General features: G+C 33.3%; 1 protein-coding gene across 5 annotated transcripts in view; it reads left to right on the forward strand.

The window, feature by feature from the left end:
* Positions 1-17972, forward strand: part of LOC149080260 (uncharacterized) — a 178841-nt gene that overhangs the window by 23290 nt on the left and 137579 nt on the right. For 3 of the 5 annotated variants that reach the window (XM_089239358.1, XM_089239357.1, XM_089239356.1), the window contains 2 exons: positions 350-582; positions 2120-2342. In XM_089239358.1, coding sequence (XP_089095484.1) covers positions 509-582; positions 2120-2342 — 297 coding nt within the window. In that variant the 5' untranslated portion in view covers positions 350-508. Of the gene's footprint in view, positions 1-349; positions 583-2119; positions 2343-17972 lie in introns of those variants that run through there. The other 2 variants (XM_089239359.1, XM_089239360.1) reach the window with 2 other exon arrangements.

A 17972-nucleotide genomic window follows, 5' to 3' on the forward strand; every position in this document is an offset into this window, starting at 1 on the left:
TGTATTGAGGAATATTGTGTATGCCTTAACTTTTGTGTTGCACTGTAGAAACTTGAAATTGGGGGACATACAAGACCATATATACAGAGCATGTCTAGTTCTGGTAAAGAGAGAACTCAGATTTAATTTTTTCCCTCCATGGAGGGTTGACCTTTCCCTTTTGCCAACAGTGCACCCCCTCCCCATTGCAACACACATATACACATGCAGAGTCAAACACCTAAGCTGTTATCCTAATATATTTTGAAGTTCTGTATGTAACGTGTGTGTGGTTTTAGTGATTTTACAATTTAATAATTTTAAGATGTTATAAATGCTTATATCAAGATCATAACAATGGTTTTTATAGACTAATCTATATGAAGGTGGACTTTTCATGGAGAGAAACAGACTGTTATGCAAATAATCAAATGAAATGATGCAAGCTAAAAAAAATAAAGATGTGGGCCTGTCTTATGATGCCTACTTGATGAGGATTTTCTTCAACTTGCTACTATAGTATTCTGTGATGACTAAATTTTCTACTCATTGCTCTACAAATGAGAATTCATCTAGTCATGTGTCTCATCAATGTTGGGTAAAGTAAGTTTATTGTGGTAGTATTTTGATTAGAATTTTTATTACTATAAAATTATGCTGATACAAAAATATCAATATAAAAAAAAAATTTGGATCACAGGGTATTTCTTCAAATAATATTAGTGACTATTTTTTTTTAACTCTATAAGGAAACAAAACTCATTCCTTAATAGACAGGCACTTCTAGACTTCAAAAGTTATGAATAAAATTATTATGGCAGCCAGCTAATCTTAGATTGACCTTAGCAATAGTTGTCAAAAATGGCTCAGATACACCTGATAAGAATCTAATCAGTTTTTTGCAGCTCATGTCAGATTTTCTTAGCTACAAGGCCATCATAGGTAGAGTTTGCACTTGATGTTTCCCAACTGCAATGGTTGACATCATCTGGAAGTGTTTACAGATCTTGAAGTGTAAGATCTTTGAGACTGAATGAGATCTTTCCAAAAATCCCCCAACATTATAACCGATGAGCCAGTAATTCATGGTCCTCTGAGGAGGCCACCTTAGAAGAGGTAACTACATTAATTACCAAGACCGTAGATAAGACATCAGAAGATAAAAGAGGTTGAGAACATGGAGACAACACGATCAATGGTTTACCATTCTTAAACATCGAGTGACTTTTTTTTATTTTTCTGCACAGTTTTAGGTGTGAGGAAAAAGAAATTTAAAAACAATTTATATAAGTTTCTCAATATTTAAACACATTTTTCTCAAAATGTAAATTTTTGTTAGTTTGTGTCAGTGTAGGCTTTCACAGCTAGTGGAAATCAAGGACTTACTGAGCTGCTTTGCTTAGTTGTGGTCTTCTATTTATTTTTGATGTTTCACCCTTAGTTGTAGTGGGCATCTTGAGATGTGAAAGTACTACCAAGTGCCGACGAGGTGCCCTCCTCATTAACTTTTCCAGCTCCACTTGTGTGATTGGCTAGATTATGCTCATTCCCTTATGCTCATTCAAGATCATGATGAGGATCAACTTAACAAGTTCTTTGATCATTTGAATAGCATTCATCCAGCCATAAGTTTCACCATGAGAAAGAGAAAGATGCCCAACTAGCCTTGGACATATTGGTTAAGGACCAAAGATTATGGGCTGGGAAACAGTTTCATCCGCTTAAAGTTAGAGGCATACTGAATTTTTGGTTTTAAGAAATCTTGCATTTTAAAAATTAAAAAATATATATTTTTTAATTATTTCCTTGCCTCTCAACATTGATGACTGATAACTTTTAACTGAAATTTTACCTTGAATTTGATTATTGGATTGTTTTAAAGCCTATTTTTTTCCCTTTCCTCTAAGTTTATTTTATACCAGAAGAAATGAATACTTTCTAATTAACTTTCTAATGAAAAATTCGTTAGAAAGTTAATTTATGACCCAAAGTGTTGTGCAAGCTTGTCATAATAATTATAAGTATAAGTAAGTTACTATTCCTCAATATCACCATATCTTCATATGTTTATGCATATAAATTTATATAAATCGGAAAGTTAATGAAATGTGCATTAATCTATTGTCATGTTATTTTATAGATTTGAAATGATTGATACAAGCAGTGGATTGCTACCATTATTTCCTGCTGCTGATGAAGCAGGGAATGAGGATTTGTGTGATCTGCCAAGTGTTTTGGGTCACAGTTCTGAAATTCTACACCAGTCACATATTGATCTCAGCTTATATGCTAATACAATGTTGAGTACAGAAAATTTTGATTTGTCTTCTTTTGTTCCTGTGGTGCAAAATAAAAATTTACAAGTAAGTTTTAGTGATGTGAGAAATAATTTTTTCAAATTAATATTTCACATGAATCTTGATGTGAAAACACCTCAAGCATTACTAACTATACAGGCTGTCCCAAATTGTTTGCTTAGCTGACTACTGCTGCAACTGTTCACTTTAGAATCTTGCTTCATTTACTAAATTTTTTTCAATGACATGCAGTTGCTTAAGATGTCATTAATGTTTTGAGGGGTTGCATAGCGGAAAAAATAAAAAACTTTATGTGCAGACTCTATGTGCCAAAACTTTCAAATTAGTGAAACGTAAGTCCTGCTCTAGAATTTACAAATATATATATATATATATATATATATGTACACAATAAAACCCCTCTTTTGTGGACACCAGCAGGACAAAAGCATTCATTCGTAAATGAGGTGTGACTGCTAATCAGGGATTTCAAATGCATACTTTTATTATACAGTTGAACCCATTTATAACAGAATCAAAAAACTTTGAAAAGAAAAGAATTTTTTTATATCTATTACCGGCTTGAAAAATAATGCATATAAGCAAAATGAAACATAATTTAATTTACATGTAATGACAGGCAATTTATGATAATCTAAGAATTCTTTAAATAGAGATTAAAATAAAATAATTTTAAAAAAGCAAAAAATTAAATAAAAATCTTACATACTTACATCAACAAGCATCAACGGCAGGGGCGATAGCAAACATAATTCCATAATGTACCTCATTTTTTTTCTTTATTAATCCTTAATTTTTTATTCTTTTTTTCTTCTCAAATTCTCTTTCGCTGAACTTTGTGCACCATAGGAAGTGTGACCTTGAGCTTCTTATGGTGGTCTTAAGGGAATAAAAGAAGCCATAGCCGGAGAAGGATCAGTTGTATTCTTGCCAAAGATAAGTTCTGTAGGGATGTGATTCGGAGTCACGCTGCCTTTCTGGTGTAACATATCCCTGCATACCCGTAGCGCCTAAGGGCACGTGTGTAATTTTTTGCAAGGGAGAGGGGCAAACATACACCCTTCAGTTTTCTTGGTAATGCACAATGAAGCACAAGGCATCGAATAAGATGAATCATCCGTTTGTAGCCATTCTTTTTTTCCTTTTTTTGGCTTCAGTCCTTAAACATGCAAGCTTGAGGCGGACCAAAAATTGGAAAGATCTTTGAAGAAAATCTATTTTTGGTAAGTGAAAATTTTGAAGTTTTAAAATAGGTGGGTGAAGAAAATAAATTCTACAACTCTCTTGTAGCACATCTGGAGTTTTCCCAGGGAATGAAGCTGCATTCTCTTACGGATTCACTGATAATGACAGTAACAGGGGCCCAGAGGCACATTTATGATTTAGCCGCTTGTGGGCTACACAAATTTTGCCATCTTTCCCCAATTTTCGTCTAATTTTCTTGACTACTCTTTCCTCGAATTTACGACCCTGTGCAATAACCCGCTTAGCCTCCTTCCACCTGTACACCTGTGATTCTAAGTCACTCTTTTGGTCACTCCCATGCTCACATACTCTTTAAGTCACTCATTTTTGTCATTCACATTCTTGCACACTGTTCTGGTCACTCACATGCTTGCACACTGTTTTGGTCACTCACATGCTTGCACATGCTCTAAGTCACTGACTTACCTGGTCCCTCGCTTTGTAGGTCATTCTTTTGGTCATGCACATGCTTGCACAAACTCTAGGTCACTATTTAGGTCATTCACAAGTTTGCACATGCTCTAGATCACTCTTTTGGTCATTGACATGCTTCCAGTCTCTAGGTCACACTTTTGGTCATTCACATGCTTGCATGCCACACTAGGTAACTCTTTTGCTCTCTCACGAGCTTGCAAATTCTCTAGATCACATTTCGGTCACTCACTGACCTAGACTCTAGCTATCTAGGCAGAGGTGGATTTATTGAGGATTATAAAAATTTTGCGCCCTTCTCCCAATTTTTTTGGCCAATCATTTTTCAAATGCGATGACCCTCTGAACTTGCTAAGCCCCATGTAAATATGCCACTGCAGGGGCCCTCACAGGGTGTGGCTAACAGGGCTTCTCATCATTTTTTTATTTTTAAGTCTACAAATTCACTATAATGGGGCCTAAAAATACGAAAAATCTGAGCAAAGCCCCCCCCCCCCAAAATCCTCCTAGCTCTTGAGCCCTGCTTCAGAAGGTGGGGTTTTGAACATATCCTCTCTATAATATCTAAAAAGATAGGCCTCTGCCCCATCCAATAATTTAAAGAATTTCAGGTGCAAATAAATAAGAACTTAGATTAAATGTTGCAAGTGGATCCCGCTTATAACATTTCTCCAAAAACCGTCATAAAAAACATTGTAAGCAGAAAAATGCTTTATACGGGACATATCAATCAGTATTAGTGAAAGATGGGATCATGAAAATGAATCGTTGTATGGTGTCTGATGTTCTGCGCGAATTAAATTTAACCACGAATGGAATCTCTTTTCAGACAAGAAATCTTAAAATTGATATTGTGCAGTTGATAATCATAATAAATTTTTATTTTAAAAATGCAAATCACTCCATTTTTCATGAAAGTATAAGCTTTTGTTACTTAACGTATCTGTAGCAGAAAAACATGTTTTTGAGTAGGTTTTTGGCAAACATAGTCTGCATAAAATTGAAAGAGAAATTTATTATTTTAAATTGTGGAATCAGAATTTCATTATGCAATTTTTTTTTCTCCTTAAATTTTTCTTGATTAAGGAACACCAATGAGTACAGACATATTTTATGAAATATGCGCTAATTATTTATTTTTATCGAAACCAGTTTGTACTTATTTCTGTAACTTTTCAATGTTATATTTTAATACTCCTAAAGTATTTTCATATATTATCTTGACTTCCTAATAACATAAGCTCGATTTGCCATTCAGCATTTTGTGTATTTGTGTTACCAATTTTTTGTATTTCCTGATTAGTAATTCCGAAACTTGTGCTAAGATGATTCCAAATTAAAGTTTTCATCCTATATGAGTTTTTTATTTTCACAAACGAGAAATTTATGTTTGAAGATTGAGAGTGATTTTAATGTTCTTCAGTCGGAAGCGCATTTATGGTTTTGCCGTTTCCCCCCTCCCCGTGGGTCACATGAATTTTGTCACCCTTCTCCCATTCTAATCTAATTATTTCCTTGACTACTTTTTCCTCGAATTCACCACCCTGTTCTATAACCCGCTTGCCTTTGCCTCACTCCTACAAGTACACATGCATTAAAGTTACTCTTTTAGTCATTCACATGCTTGCACACTGTTTTGGTCATTGTTGGGTTCCTTGCATACAATCTAAGCAATGCTGTCTTAACGTATGCTTTCCCCCCCCCCCCATAGGCATGGACCTCAAGTGCAGGGAGGGGGAAGGCCTCGTGAAAATGATATCTGGTTAAAATTTTCGAAAGTAAACATATCTCGCCAGGTAGGGCGCCTCAGAAAAATCACTTTGCCCGAGGGCCCAGGATGCGCTTAATTAAGGTGGCCGTCTCTAGGCCACTCACTAAACTGGTCCCTCACTTTGTAGGCCACTCATTTGGTCATTTACATGCTTACTCAGGCTCTCAGTTACTCTTTTGCTCACTCGTGCTTGTAAACTCTCTAGATCACTCTTTTGGTCACTCACTGACCTATTCACTTGCTGTCTAGGACAGGATTTATTGAGGGTTATTCTAAGTTTTTGGCCACCCACTCCTCAAATTTGCAGACCTCTGAACTTGCCACCCTGGGCTATATCCCACTAAGCCCCTCTGTAAATAGGACACTGTTTTCAGTGGGGTGGGGCATGTGGGTTTGAAATCTGAATGTTGCTGGAAAAAAACTGAAAAAATAGCACACAAAAAAATAAATGAAATAAAAATAGCACACAAAAAAATAAATGAAATAAAAATAGCACACAAAAAAATAAATGAAATAAAAATAGCACACAAAAAAATAAATGAAATAAAAATAGCACACAAAAAAATAAATGAAATAAAAATAGCACACAAAAAAATAAATGAAATAAAAATAGCACACAAAAAAATAAATGAAATAAAAATAGCACACAAAAAAATAAATGAAATAAAAATATGCAGATCGATTTGAATATTTCTAGAACTACTAGAGATACAAATTATTAGTGCAGTAGACTCTCGCTAATATGGCACATATCACACAAGGGTGTGCTGGGTTACCGAAATCACCAAATTACTGCAAATTGATTGAAAAAGCTCATTTAAATAATATAAACTTCTGCTCATAGACATGTTCTGATATGTTTTCCTCTTCTATGCTTGAAGAAAACAGGCCTAAGAACACCAGATTACTGTAGGGATTATTGAGGGTCTATCTCTATACGTAGTAGTATGGGATGCTTTATTTGAAGACAAAGAGTATGGGTTTCCGGTGCAAAAAGTTTTATAAATCTAATGTACAATGCTTGAAATTTTTAATGAATTTTATTGATTTTATCGTCTTGTTTGAAAATTATAAGTGGTAAATGAGGAAGTTAAAAGATATTATTTGCGAATACAGACATGTCATCAATGGGCAAAGGCTTAGTGTTTTTAGTGTAGTGTTTCTTTCTATTAAAAGAGAGGATACAAGTTTGGTGTGTTATAAAAAAATTTTTGAATTTCTAAAATCATTCACAGAAAGACAAATTAATTGTCTAGAACATGAAAGTAGAATGCTTAATGTTCCCTAAACAAATAGCCAAGTCTTCAAAGCGTATTAATGAACACCAAAAGTTGTTAAAGTGACAGGAACTCTGCTGTGGACTCTTGAGTTTTCAGAAGTGGTTCCCAACCTTTTCTGTGCATACGCCAAGCTGATCAAGGGTAAAGACTAAACAAGGTACTGAGCGAAATGAGCAGAGACCACAGAGGGCCCTCCTGGATGGAAACAAAGTCCCTTTGGTCAGGTCCAGTGCTGGGTGGCAAGTACAGAGAATGAATAGAGTACGAGCCAAGCAGAGCCAACTAAGGGCCCTCATGAATGGGTTGGCAAATAAATGGACTACCGAGCAAGAGAAGCAGAGCCCACAGAGGGGCACACCTGGGAGTCACTCGCTGATGTAAATGAAGCTCGTTTGGCCAGTTCCAGTGGTGGCACGCAAAATCTAAATAGATAACAAAACTATCTTGTACCGTACTGAAACCGGAACTGTCTTATCATGGACTCTACACGTGAGAGGGCAAAAGCTGCGCCACTTAGGTTCAGCTTTTTTTTTCTGATAGCATGTGGCCATTTGAAGTTTGAGCGGTCAAATACATTTTTCGCAAGCACAGTGCAACCCGCTGCGGGTAAGGAATTGTCATTGTGTGCATATAGTACATACTTAATTGATAACTGCTTTGTTTTTGTGTGTCGTTGTTTGGATTCTTTTTTTTTTCTTCACATATTCAAGGATCGTCTCTATTAAACGAGGTTTCTGGTATCCAAGGTAGCTCGGAATTGGTTTCCTCCTTATTTTATTCATATTATTTTACGTAATTGTTATCAAAACGTCACAAAAAAATATTTAATACTTTCACTGGGATCAAAAAATTACATTAATAAGGAAAGTATCTACCTACTTTGGCATGAAAAGTTGAAAAAAATATTTATAGAATACATATATGGATTTATTTATATTTGTGTATATTGGTTTGTCCAGTTAACTGTAAGCTTTCATTTTTATCAAGCAAAGGATTGTAGGAAGTAGAGTTGTAGGAACATTTTAAAATATTAATTCTTCATATGCTTTTGATATTCTGCTCTCTTTTCATCTACATAGTATTCATTTATTTGTATAATTGCACTTGATACTGTTAATAAAAAATTTTTTAGCTCGTAATGTGTATCAGAATTAATGTGATCCTCACATATTCCCAAGATATATTTTATGATCTGTCCAAGGAGATTGTTAGCGTTATTAGACATCCATGCCCGAACCAGGATTCGAACCCAGATCCACTCAGTCAGAGACTGGCTCCCTAACCACTCGACTGCCAGGCGGCTAAAGAGGCCTTACAGTGTTTAAAATATAACACATTATTCAGTCTGCCCCTCAAACTTTTTGTTGCATGCTGTATTTTTGGCGAGGGTAGCCAGAACAAATGTTCAAGTTTATAGTAAAAAAACAGCTAATTCATTAATTGTAACATTAGTTACTACATGCAATTTCTTAAATAAGTGTGTTGCTTATTGAAAAAATATATTTTATTAATATAAATTCTAATTTAGTTTTAGTGTTTAATTAATTAAAATTTTAAATTTAAAGGTATAATTAATTTTAATTTTAAATTAATTTTAATTTTAAATTAATTTTAATTTTAAATTAATTTTTTAAAAATAGTAATTTTTATATTTTAAGCATGTTTCACATCTGCGGACACTGGGTTGGGTGTCACTGATAGAAACCTTCACTGTAAAATATTGCTCCAACACATCACCCTGAATCCGCGCCTGATCAACAAAAATATGTGCCAATCATTGTTTTTTTTTCTTGATATGATCGTAGACGTCAAATGCTTTGCCACTTCATCTAATGTTAAAACAGCTATAAATCTAATTTCTAAAATTTTCCAAACTCAAAATGGTCACCGAGTTTAGAATATTTTTCATTTCAACAACAGCTTCAGCTTCTTCATCACTTGAAATTTTATCATTTTTGTTTTGAATTTCATCTACAATGTCTGCGTTTGTCATCTGGGTTTCCACCAGTATTTCTTCATCAACATTTACATAATCTTGAAAAGAAAATTCAGGAGCAATCACTCTTTTTTGCATCAGGTGAATCCAAGTTTCATCTTCATTTTCATGACCTGCAGAACGATGAACACTCGATTGATTTTCCCCATTCCTGTGAATATTTTATCCAAAACCTGCATGCCTCCCACAATTCTGAATAGTCACTTCCAAAACATCATTCCAAGCATTAGCTAATGCAAGACAAGCTTGTCACACATTAATTACTGCTTCTTTGTCTTTTTTCACACTAATTAAAACTTTTTGGAGTACACTTCTTCTGTACATTACTTTAACACATTCATTGCTAAAAATGAGATATCTCATCTTCCAATAATATTCTTTGAGTGCTAGTGATGTCTCTACATAACTCATTCTCTACATTAGGTTTTTCATATTATTGCAGCGTGTCCAGTGGCTTATTTATAAACTTTTCAGTGCATCCTAGTTCATATTGTTTTATTTTCACACAATTTCTCCAATAGAGCACTAACAGCACAATTTTCAGAGCTTTGGCGAAATTTTTGCACAACTGCTTTCCTACTACCCACCATTGTGAAAATCACTAAAATGGTACAGAAAAGTTGTGCTTCAACATCTGGATATAACAGTTCCTAACTCCTATGTTTTGTATATCAAAGTCAGGGAAAAGCAACCTCAGATCTGGTTTTGAAAAGAAATTGTACGTTTGCTACTAAATTCTAGTGAATATAAGGCTCCACCAGTTCCTAGAAATTATTTCATGCATCATGAGTCTTTTGATATGGCGTAAATGGAAGGCCAACATTATTACATGAACACAATTCCCACAACATCAACTAAAGCTAAGCCAACACTGAAGTGTGTTGTGTTTAATTTCCACCAAATTTGGCAAGAAACATGCTATCTATGCAAAACATGCACATCAATGCCTGCATTATGTAGTAGTGTAGTGCCTTGGTTTGAAAAATTCCATAGATTAGAGAAATTATAATTTATACCAAATTTGTGCACAAATAAGTTTTTAATCATTATAGGACACACACATTTGGTTATTATTTATGTTAAAGTAAAATAAGAGAGAAGATAGAGCAAGTTTTAAATGAATTTGTGCTTTGTTTTAACTTTAGCGCAAGGGATAGACCAAAGGCTCGCCATTATGGCGATGAATGTGTTAAGGTTCTTTATTATGCCTTGATCCAGAGATTAACTTACTCATGCAATTCGGCAGCAGACAGTGAACAATTATGGATTTCAAAATCACCTTGGTATTCTGAGATGTACAGTTGTCTATTAGAAGCAAAATCTTTCATTTCTCAAGGCTCATCTTCTCTAAGAATTTTCTCAACCATTCAGAAAAAATCTCAGAAGTCATCCATCATCTTTGTTTGTTTGCTTGCTGTGTATGATAGCGAAGTTTTACCCCTTTATAAAACATCATGGATTTTTCTATGACAAGAATCTTTCTTTTATCACTGCCATCCATGTTCGTACATACCATTAAAGATAGACAAAGTTTAGAATGTTTAACACTGCTGTATTCTTCTCCCTTGAAAACCATAGTTTTCTGAGAGAGCAACCAATGAAATATCCCAGTCTCACCTGCATTATACAGGGTGGTAACTATTGACCATCCAATAATTACACACGTGATTCCTTGTGAAAAACTAATATGGAAAAGTGCTTTCAGTTTTTTATTTTGACCCATAATTAATGAGTTATACCCAAGGCCCGGATGTTGTTGACCTAAAAAATTCTAAAAAATAACCATAGAAAATGCCCCAAAAACTCAAACAAATGCCCTAAAATCTCAAAAAGAAATTTCTAAAAATGACAAAAAAAACTTGCATCCGAATAACAATACAAAGTTCTTGAAAACTAGTAATGTTTTATTAAAAGTCTAAGGAAAATGTTTCAAGAAGGACAAAATCAATACCGAAGTCGTAGTTTAATTGCTTAAAAAGTGGTTTGATTGAAGCATTTTATGAATGATATTTTTGATAATATTACTCAATGTAATTAGCACACATGTATACTTAATTTCTTTCACCTTTTATTCTCTGAAAAAAATTTAAGAGAAATGAAAAATATCCTAAAAAATGCCAAAAGATGCCCAGAAAATCGAAAAATGTCCTTAAAGTGAAAAAAGACAAAAAAAATGCAAATGCCATCAACATCCGGGCCCTGGTTATAACACTTTAAAAACTGATTATATCACTTCAAAACTTTGCCAAATTCACCGAGCGTGCACCAAATGTATAACTTAGTGTTTTTGAAACTATATAAAAAGAGCACAACCTTAAGAGAAATTGAGAGAAGTAAACCAGTTTTTTTTCTCTCTTCCCCCTCTCTCTTGTATGCGTGTGTGTGCACTTTCAAATTTTTAAGTGGTTATTATTCTCGCATTGCAGATTCTTAGTTCATCCATGAGGATTAGGAAAACAACGCAAAAATTCTGAAATTATGCATAAATGTTTATTCGGCATGTAAAATGAACCTCAGATTTAGAAATTGACCCATGGGAAGTATTTTTTTTTATAAAATGTTGAATTCAGATTTTTGAAATTAATACATTTTTCAAAATGTAAAAATATATAAAATTCTAACAAATGATCAGATATCAAAGTTTGATGTTAATTTTACCAACACACATGTCATAAATATTCCTGCAAAATTTTTGATACAGTAGTTTTTTTTCTTAATCCTTACGGATGAGCTCAAAACTGCAATTTGAGAAAATCGCATTCAAAGTGTTTTTTCTTGTTTACGTTTACACTATAATTCATTAATTTTTTTACTTTATATGGAAAAAACAAATTTACCCGATTGACTCGAAATTTTTTTTATTTGATTTGAAAAATCGACTTCAGAGTTCACAACACCCCTTAAATGAATAAAGTATCACTAAAAATTTTGAGATGATGAGATGAGATTTTTTCCCCAGTTCCAATTCTGAAGTTCTGGAAAATTTACGTGTTGCATCACAGTTTTTGATGTAAATCTGCAACACAATTAACTTGATTAACACAATATGCTTGGTAAATGAAATCTATCAGTAACAAATTGTCACTATGAAGTCTAACAAATATAGTTTAAAATTTTTATGGCATCTCATTTACTTATGAGTGTGTAAATGAAAGAATATTAAAAGCCATATTTAGAAAAACAAAAGTAAAGTGATAGCTTTTTTTCATTTTGAAAATTAAAAGCTAAGAAGGGAGTGCATGATTTTTCGGAAAAAAAATTGAACAATATAAGAGCATCTCTCAAAGGGGCAGCAAAATAGTAGTGCCTAGGGTGGTGAGAGCCTGAAGTTCATCTCTGCTAAGAGGGGCCCAGGGCAACAGCCCTCCCCCCTTATAAATACACCCCAGAATGAAAATTCATCTGATAAAATTACCAAATTCTGTGTCAATCATGCAGGCTGGAATAAATTTCGAAGTGGTGTCAGAATCTTTCTTATAAAAAGGTAAATTTATACTGATACATTTCACCGATAAAAATTAATTGCAGTCACAAAAAAATTAAAAATCTTCACGTATAAATTGGTATGTAAATGTGACTAGATGAATAACAAATAGAAAAATCTGAAACCACTAAGCATTTTGAATATGGCGATTCATGAAATAATTAGTTTGATTAAAAGTTTCTGACTGAATCATTGTAATTATTTTACTGTTTCCACACACACACCAGTCACCTTTGTCAAGCTACAATTTTTCATCATTGATTAAAGCTTTTTTGAAAAAGCTTGATGAAATTTTAAAATTGCTCAAAAAATATTGCCCTTTTCATTGATCAATATGTAATTTGATTAAACGACAGCATAAAATAATGATCGCAAAGTTAACACGTACGCACTGTATGCACCTTCCCCCAGAACATTTTACTTGATAGTGAAAGAGAACAAATTACTATGTTTCGACAAAAAGTGTTCATTGTGGGAAAACAATTTATCAAACAGATCTCATTTGACTAACACTTTATAAATCTGGTGATAAATTTGCCGATATAGTGGGCTAAATTATCGTATCATAACAAGGTTATAAAATTCTTCGTGAAGAGAAAAGTGCCAATCATGAAAGAAGATGATTGAACTTGGCTTCTAAACGGGATTGAATATTTCAGTTTATTTTCAAAAAGTGGAAACCTGCTGGCAGAGAAATTTATTTTCGCTGCGTGTTTGGCGCATAACTGACATTAGAAAAATGTCACATCACAAAATTACGAATTAAATAATTATTGACAACGTTACAACTCCTTTTATATTCGTCTACCCAAAAAATTAAAACACTTTTCTATATTAGTTTTTTACAATAAATCACGTGTAATTATTGGGCGGTTAGCAATTATCACCCTGTATACATCCAAAAGTTTGTAACAGGAAATAAGTCCTTTACTGGTTCTTAATCATTTTTCAAATTGTCAGCTAAAGCACTTTCATAGGAAATTGATTTACATGCAATGCTATGACGATTTTTAAATCTTTGTAACCGTTCATTGTTTGCATAATAATCATGTAAAATGTAATGTTTTTCTTTCAGTAAGAGGCCAGTCACTGGAACATTTTTCAGTCTCACTTCTTAAAACCATTTGAAAAGAGCTGCTCCCACATCAGTATGAGTTCCTTCTCTGAATCTCTTCTTGGAGATGTTCACCAGCTCACCATTATCTTCAAATTGTGGATAGCAAACTTGGAGGAATACAAAATTTCTTTGAAACCTCACTTTTTTTCCATTCTCCTCTCTCAACCAACTGTATGGCTTCAATTTTTGAAGCAATAGATAGTGTTTTGTGCTTGGACATTCTCAAAAATTAACTTGCTTGCCATAACACCACCCCTAACCAACATCCAAGTGTATCTACAAAGTGGCATGAGTGCACTAAAGGTGTTGTTAGATTGTTGAGAATAAAAACCTTTTTTTCCTTTTAAATAAAATATTTTTCTGCAAGCAAAATAGGACTTGACAAAGAAAAAAAAAGGGAAACAAAGAGGATTATGCAGTGCTTAAAAATAGCCTAATAGAATGCCTTCCAAGGAAAAAATAAAAAGACGGGGCATTATCAGAGAGTTGCAGATATGCGTTGTAGTAATGTAAATTTACCGATAAGATTGAGTTACAATTATGAAGAAATTCAGGAAAATTCATGTTTTAAAACCAGTTGAAAATTTGCTGAAGTCAGTGTTATAAGCAATCAAAATAACACAGATAAGTACTTCAAAATTCTTGGGACATGGAAAAACTTTGTTATAAGTGAAAATTTGTGATATCTGAGTGATAAGTGAGTTTGACTCTGGGAAATTTTTATTTGGCTGTAAAAGCGGAGTGATCATTTAGAGCGGTTTCACTATATATGTATTTTTGAATGTGACATTTATTCAGATATTCAACTTGATATTTGTGAGCATTTTGAACATGTGATTCATAAATTACAGCTCAAAATAGGGAGCAAAATATACAGATATCCCTCACTTTATGAGATTTCAAAAACTTAATTTAAAATGTCACAAATGACATACCATGTTTCCCCGAAAATAAAACCTAGCTTATATGAATTTTTGCGTTGAAAAATGCATTAGGGCTTATTTTCAGGGTAGGGCTTATATTAGCAGCATCTTGAAAATTCACACTCTAGGGCTTATATTTCGGTACAATAACTCTATCTTTTTAAATACACTTTTGAATGATGGTTACACAAAAATCGGCATAAAATTGCAACTTAATAAAACATTTCTTTTGGGTGTCGTTGTTTGAAGTGAACAGGAAGTTTGATTTAAATTTTCAGGACCAAACGAGGTGATGTGTCCATGTCCACCAGAACTACTTGTCTCTTCATTTGGTCATCAGCATTGTACTGTATTGGTTGTTTACTTATAGCTGGGATTAAACTATAAAAGTATAATAAAAGATCTTTTACAAAACTTAAAAACAAAAATCCAATAAGCCTATTGTTCACATTCATCTGAATGTAACTGATACGCTTATTGGTTGCATTTTTCAACTTTTATCAAAAGCTTTTACAAAACCTTTATAGTGTGATCCCTTGCTATGAGAATGCCATTCATAGGCTGGGATTACACTATAAACGTTTTAGAAAAGTTCTTTTATAAAACTTGAAAAACAATCAATATGCCTATTTGGTTACATTTGCTTGAATGTAACTAACATGCTTATTGGTTGCATTTTAATTTTTATAAAAGAACTTTTCTAAAACTTTTAGTTTATATAAATACAAGGACACAATAGGGAAAATTCCCAATGAGGTGGCTGATGAAATTTAAATTTAAACCGGACATATGTAGTTTTTTATTTATCAGAAACGCTTGAGTATTAATTTTCTTCGTTTTGTTCGATAAAAGTCTATGTCTCTAATTTATCTGTTTACGTAGGCATTCACCTCTTGTCCCAAGGAAGCCTGCTTGGGTGTTAATGAAAATTTAATTTTTATTTATAACTTATTTCAATATCATTTACTTATATTTTTATTTGATAATAAATAATAATAAAACCATTATCATTTTATATATTTAGTTCAATACATCCGTCATGTGTTCCAACGACATACTAAATGGGCTTCATTGACGATTTTAGCTGGGGCTTGTTTTTTGGGGGTAGGGCTCATATTAGGAGCATCTTTAAAAATCATGCTAAGTCTTATTTTCAGGGTAGGTCTTATTTAAGGGGAAACACGGTAGTTAAAATGATAAAATTTGTTGGATTTGAGGATGTGAGATGAGACAAATGAAGATGAGATGACTGGCTGTTCAGAAAAGATCAAATATTCACTCTCCCCATAGCAAGTTCATTCATAATGCAATTGAGGACAGTCAGGAGTAAAAAGTTTTTATTAAATTTGTTCATATATCATAAATTTTGGAAATTTGCTTACAAGTTTGAATTTTTTTAATTCATTCAAGAATTTTTTTTTTCTGCCAAAGAAATTCTTCTATTCTTATCCTAACTATATTAAATCTGGGTGCCTACAAACATTGAAAGTCACAAAGTCCCAGATCAGTCAGGAAATGAGAAAGGGTCACAGAAGTCAAAAACAAGTCACGAAGGAAGAAAGAAGGTCAGATTTTTCTTTTTTGATCAATTTTTTTATTTTTCTAGCAAGATCCTATGCTTAATTTTACTACAGAAAATCATGCCCCCCCCCATTAGGTTTCCCATTGCAAGAGCCAGATAGATACATGTGATCATGCTGTGGTGATTAGCTGAAGATGGTTTTGTCTAATCATCAGACTTTGAAGCACGAATGAAAGCTGGCTTTCATTTTAAAAAAAGTATCATAGTGAGAAACAGAAACAACCAAAGTTTTTATTTTTGATCGTCATTGCACCGAATTTTGACAAAACGTTTTATTTTGCAAATAAAAGAGCTGTTTCCATAAATCATGAGTGTTAAATCACTAAACTATTCAAATAATGTGTTTTAAATTGCCAAACTCACTAAATAATGAGTGTTAAATCTTCAAAGAAGTCAAGAGAAAATCACCAAATGTTTGGGCCGCCAACTACTTTTTATTGTATTTGTACTGATACCGCTCTGTTCTACTTTCGAGCTATCATGCTATAAATATTATAAACCTTTTGACCGAATCAGGAAACAATATTTCATTGCTATAATGGCCCTTACGATACGGTAGTAGCATAAAATTGGTTGATATTGTCGTATAGCCTTTCACATTAGATTCCAGTTTAAAAACCAGTGCACCGACACCAAATCAAGAAAAATGGGCCCATCACATTGCAGTTGGAACAATTTAATGCTGTAAGTAATGTTTGCTTTACATTCACCAAGCCCAGCAGAATGTCTCGACATGTATATATATATATATATATATATATAACATGATTCATCACTTCACATAATACTCTTCCAGTGTTCTAGAGTTCACGAATGGCATGTTTTACACTATTGTAATCAGTGAGGAGCATTCTGTTTTCAGACCATTGGCAATTACCAATTGTGCTGTACCCCAGTCATGGAATTTAAATGCAAATACCTTGTTATATGCAAGTATTGGCTTCACATCTAGATGCCAATCAGTGGCCTTGATTCTTAACGAAGCAAATACCTGCTTTGACGTGATCACACATGCCTAATTTTCACTTGCCTCACATTTGACCTATTTAGGCATGGATGGTCAATGTTGATCAGTTCCAAGGTCCTAGATTATAAATCAAATAATATGACATCCACAATATACCTCAGCATATTTAATTGTGCTAATTATAGCTACCTATTTTAGTTGTAATTTCAGATTAACACATTACCTTAGCAGTCAACAAACAACATAGGAAAAGGAAACTTGTGCTATTGTTCTATCAAAAAAGGTTTTTCTCTTGGACTTTTTTTCTGCAGCTTTTATTCAAATTTAATGAAAAATAGTGCAAATGCAATTTTTTTTTTTTTCATATCAAACACTGTTACCCTATTTTGAATATTCCATACATTATGTTCTTGTCCACAAAAGACCAAAATAATATTATTACTGGTATCCCTAGCTTTACGCTGTTTTGTTTTAACACAATTTTTGAAAGTTGATTTTAGGAATTTGAACCTACAAAATTCAGCTTGGAGTTTAACATTAATTCTGGAAATGGGCTTGCAAATTGAAGATATATAATAGGGGTGGCCAATAGCTGGCCAGGGCTCAAAAGGTAATTTTGTGCGCCCACAACTTAAAGCTACTGTATATTAAATTGATTTTCTTATCATTATTAACCAGACCTGATTACCTGAACCATTCATTATTTCTAGTGATGATAGTAATTAGCTATGTTCTGATCACACTGCCATTCATGAACATGCATTGCTCTTAAAGTTTGTTGTGGACATTTTTACTCCCACTTCTTTCCATCACCTTATTGGGCAAGTTGCCTTTTTGTTGCCTCTGTATTTGTAGCTAAATACAAATTTGGTGTTCTG

The sequence above is a fragment of the Pholcus phalangioides genome, unplaced genomic scaffold, assembly GCF_987345545.1.
Source record: "Pholcus phalangioides strain wild (caught in Gottingen) unplaced genomic scaffold, Ppha-v1.0 ptg000011l_1, whole genome shotgun sequence".
Lineage (NCBI taxonomy): Eukaryota > Metazoa > Arthropoda > Arachnida > Araneae > Pholcidae > Pholcus > Pholcus phalangioides.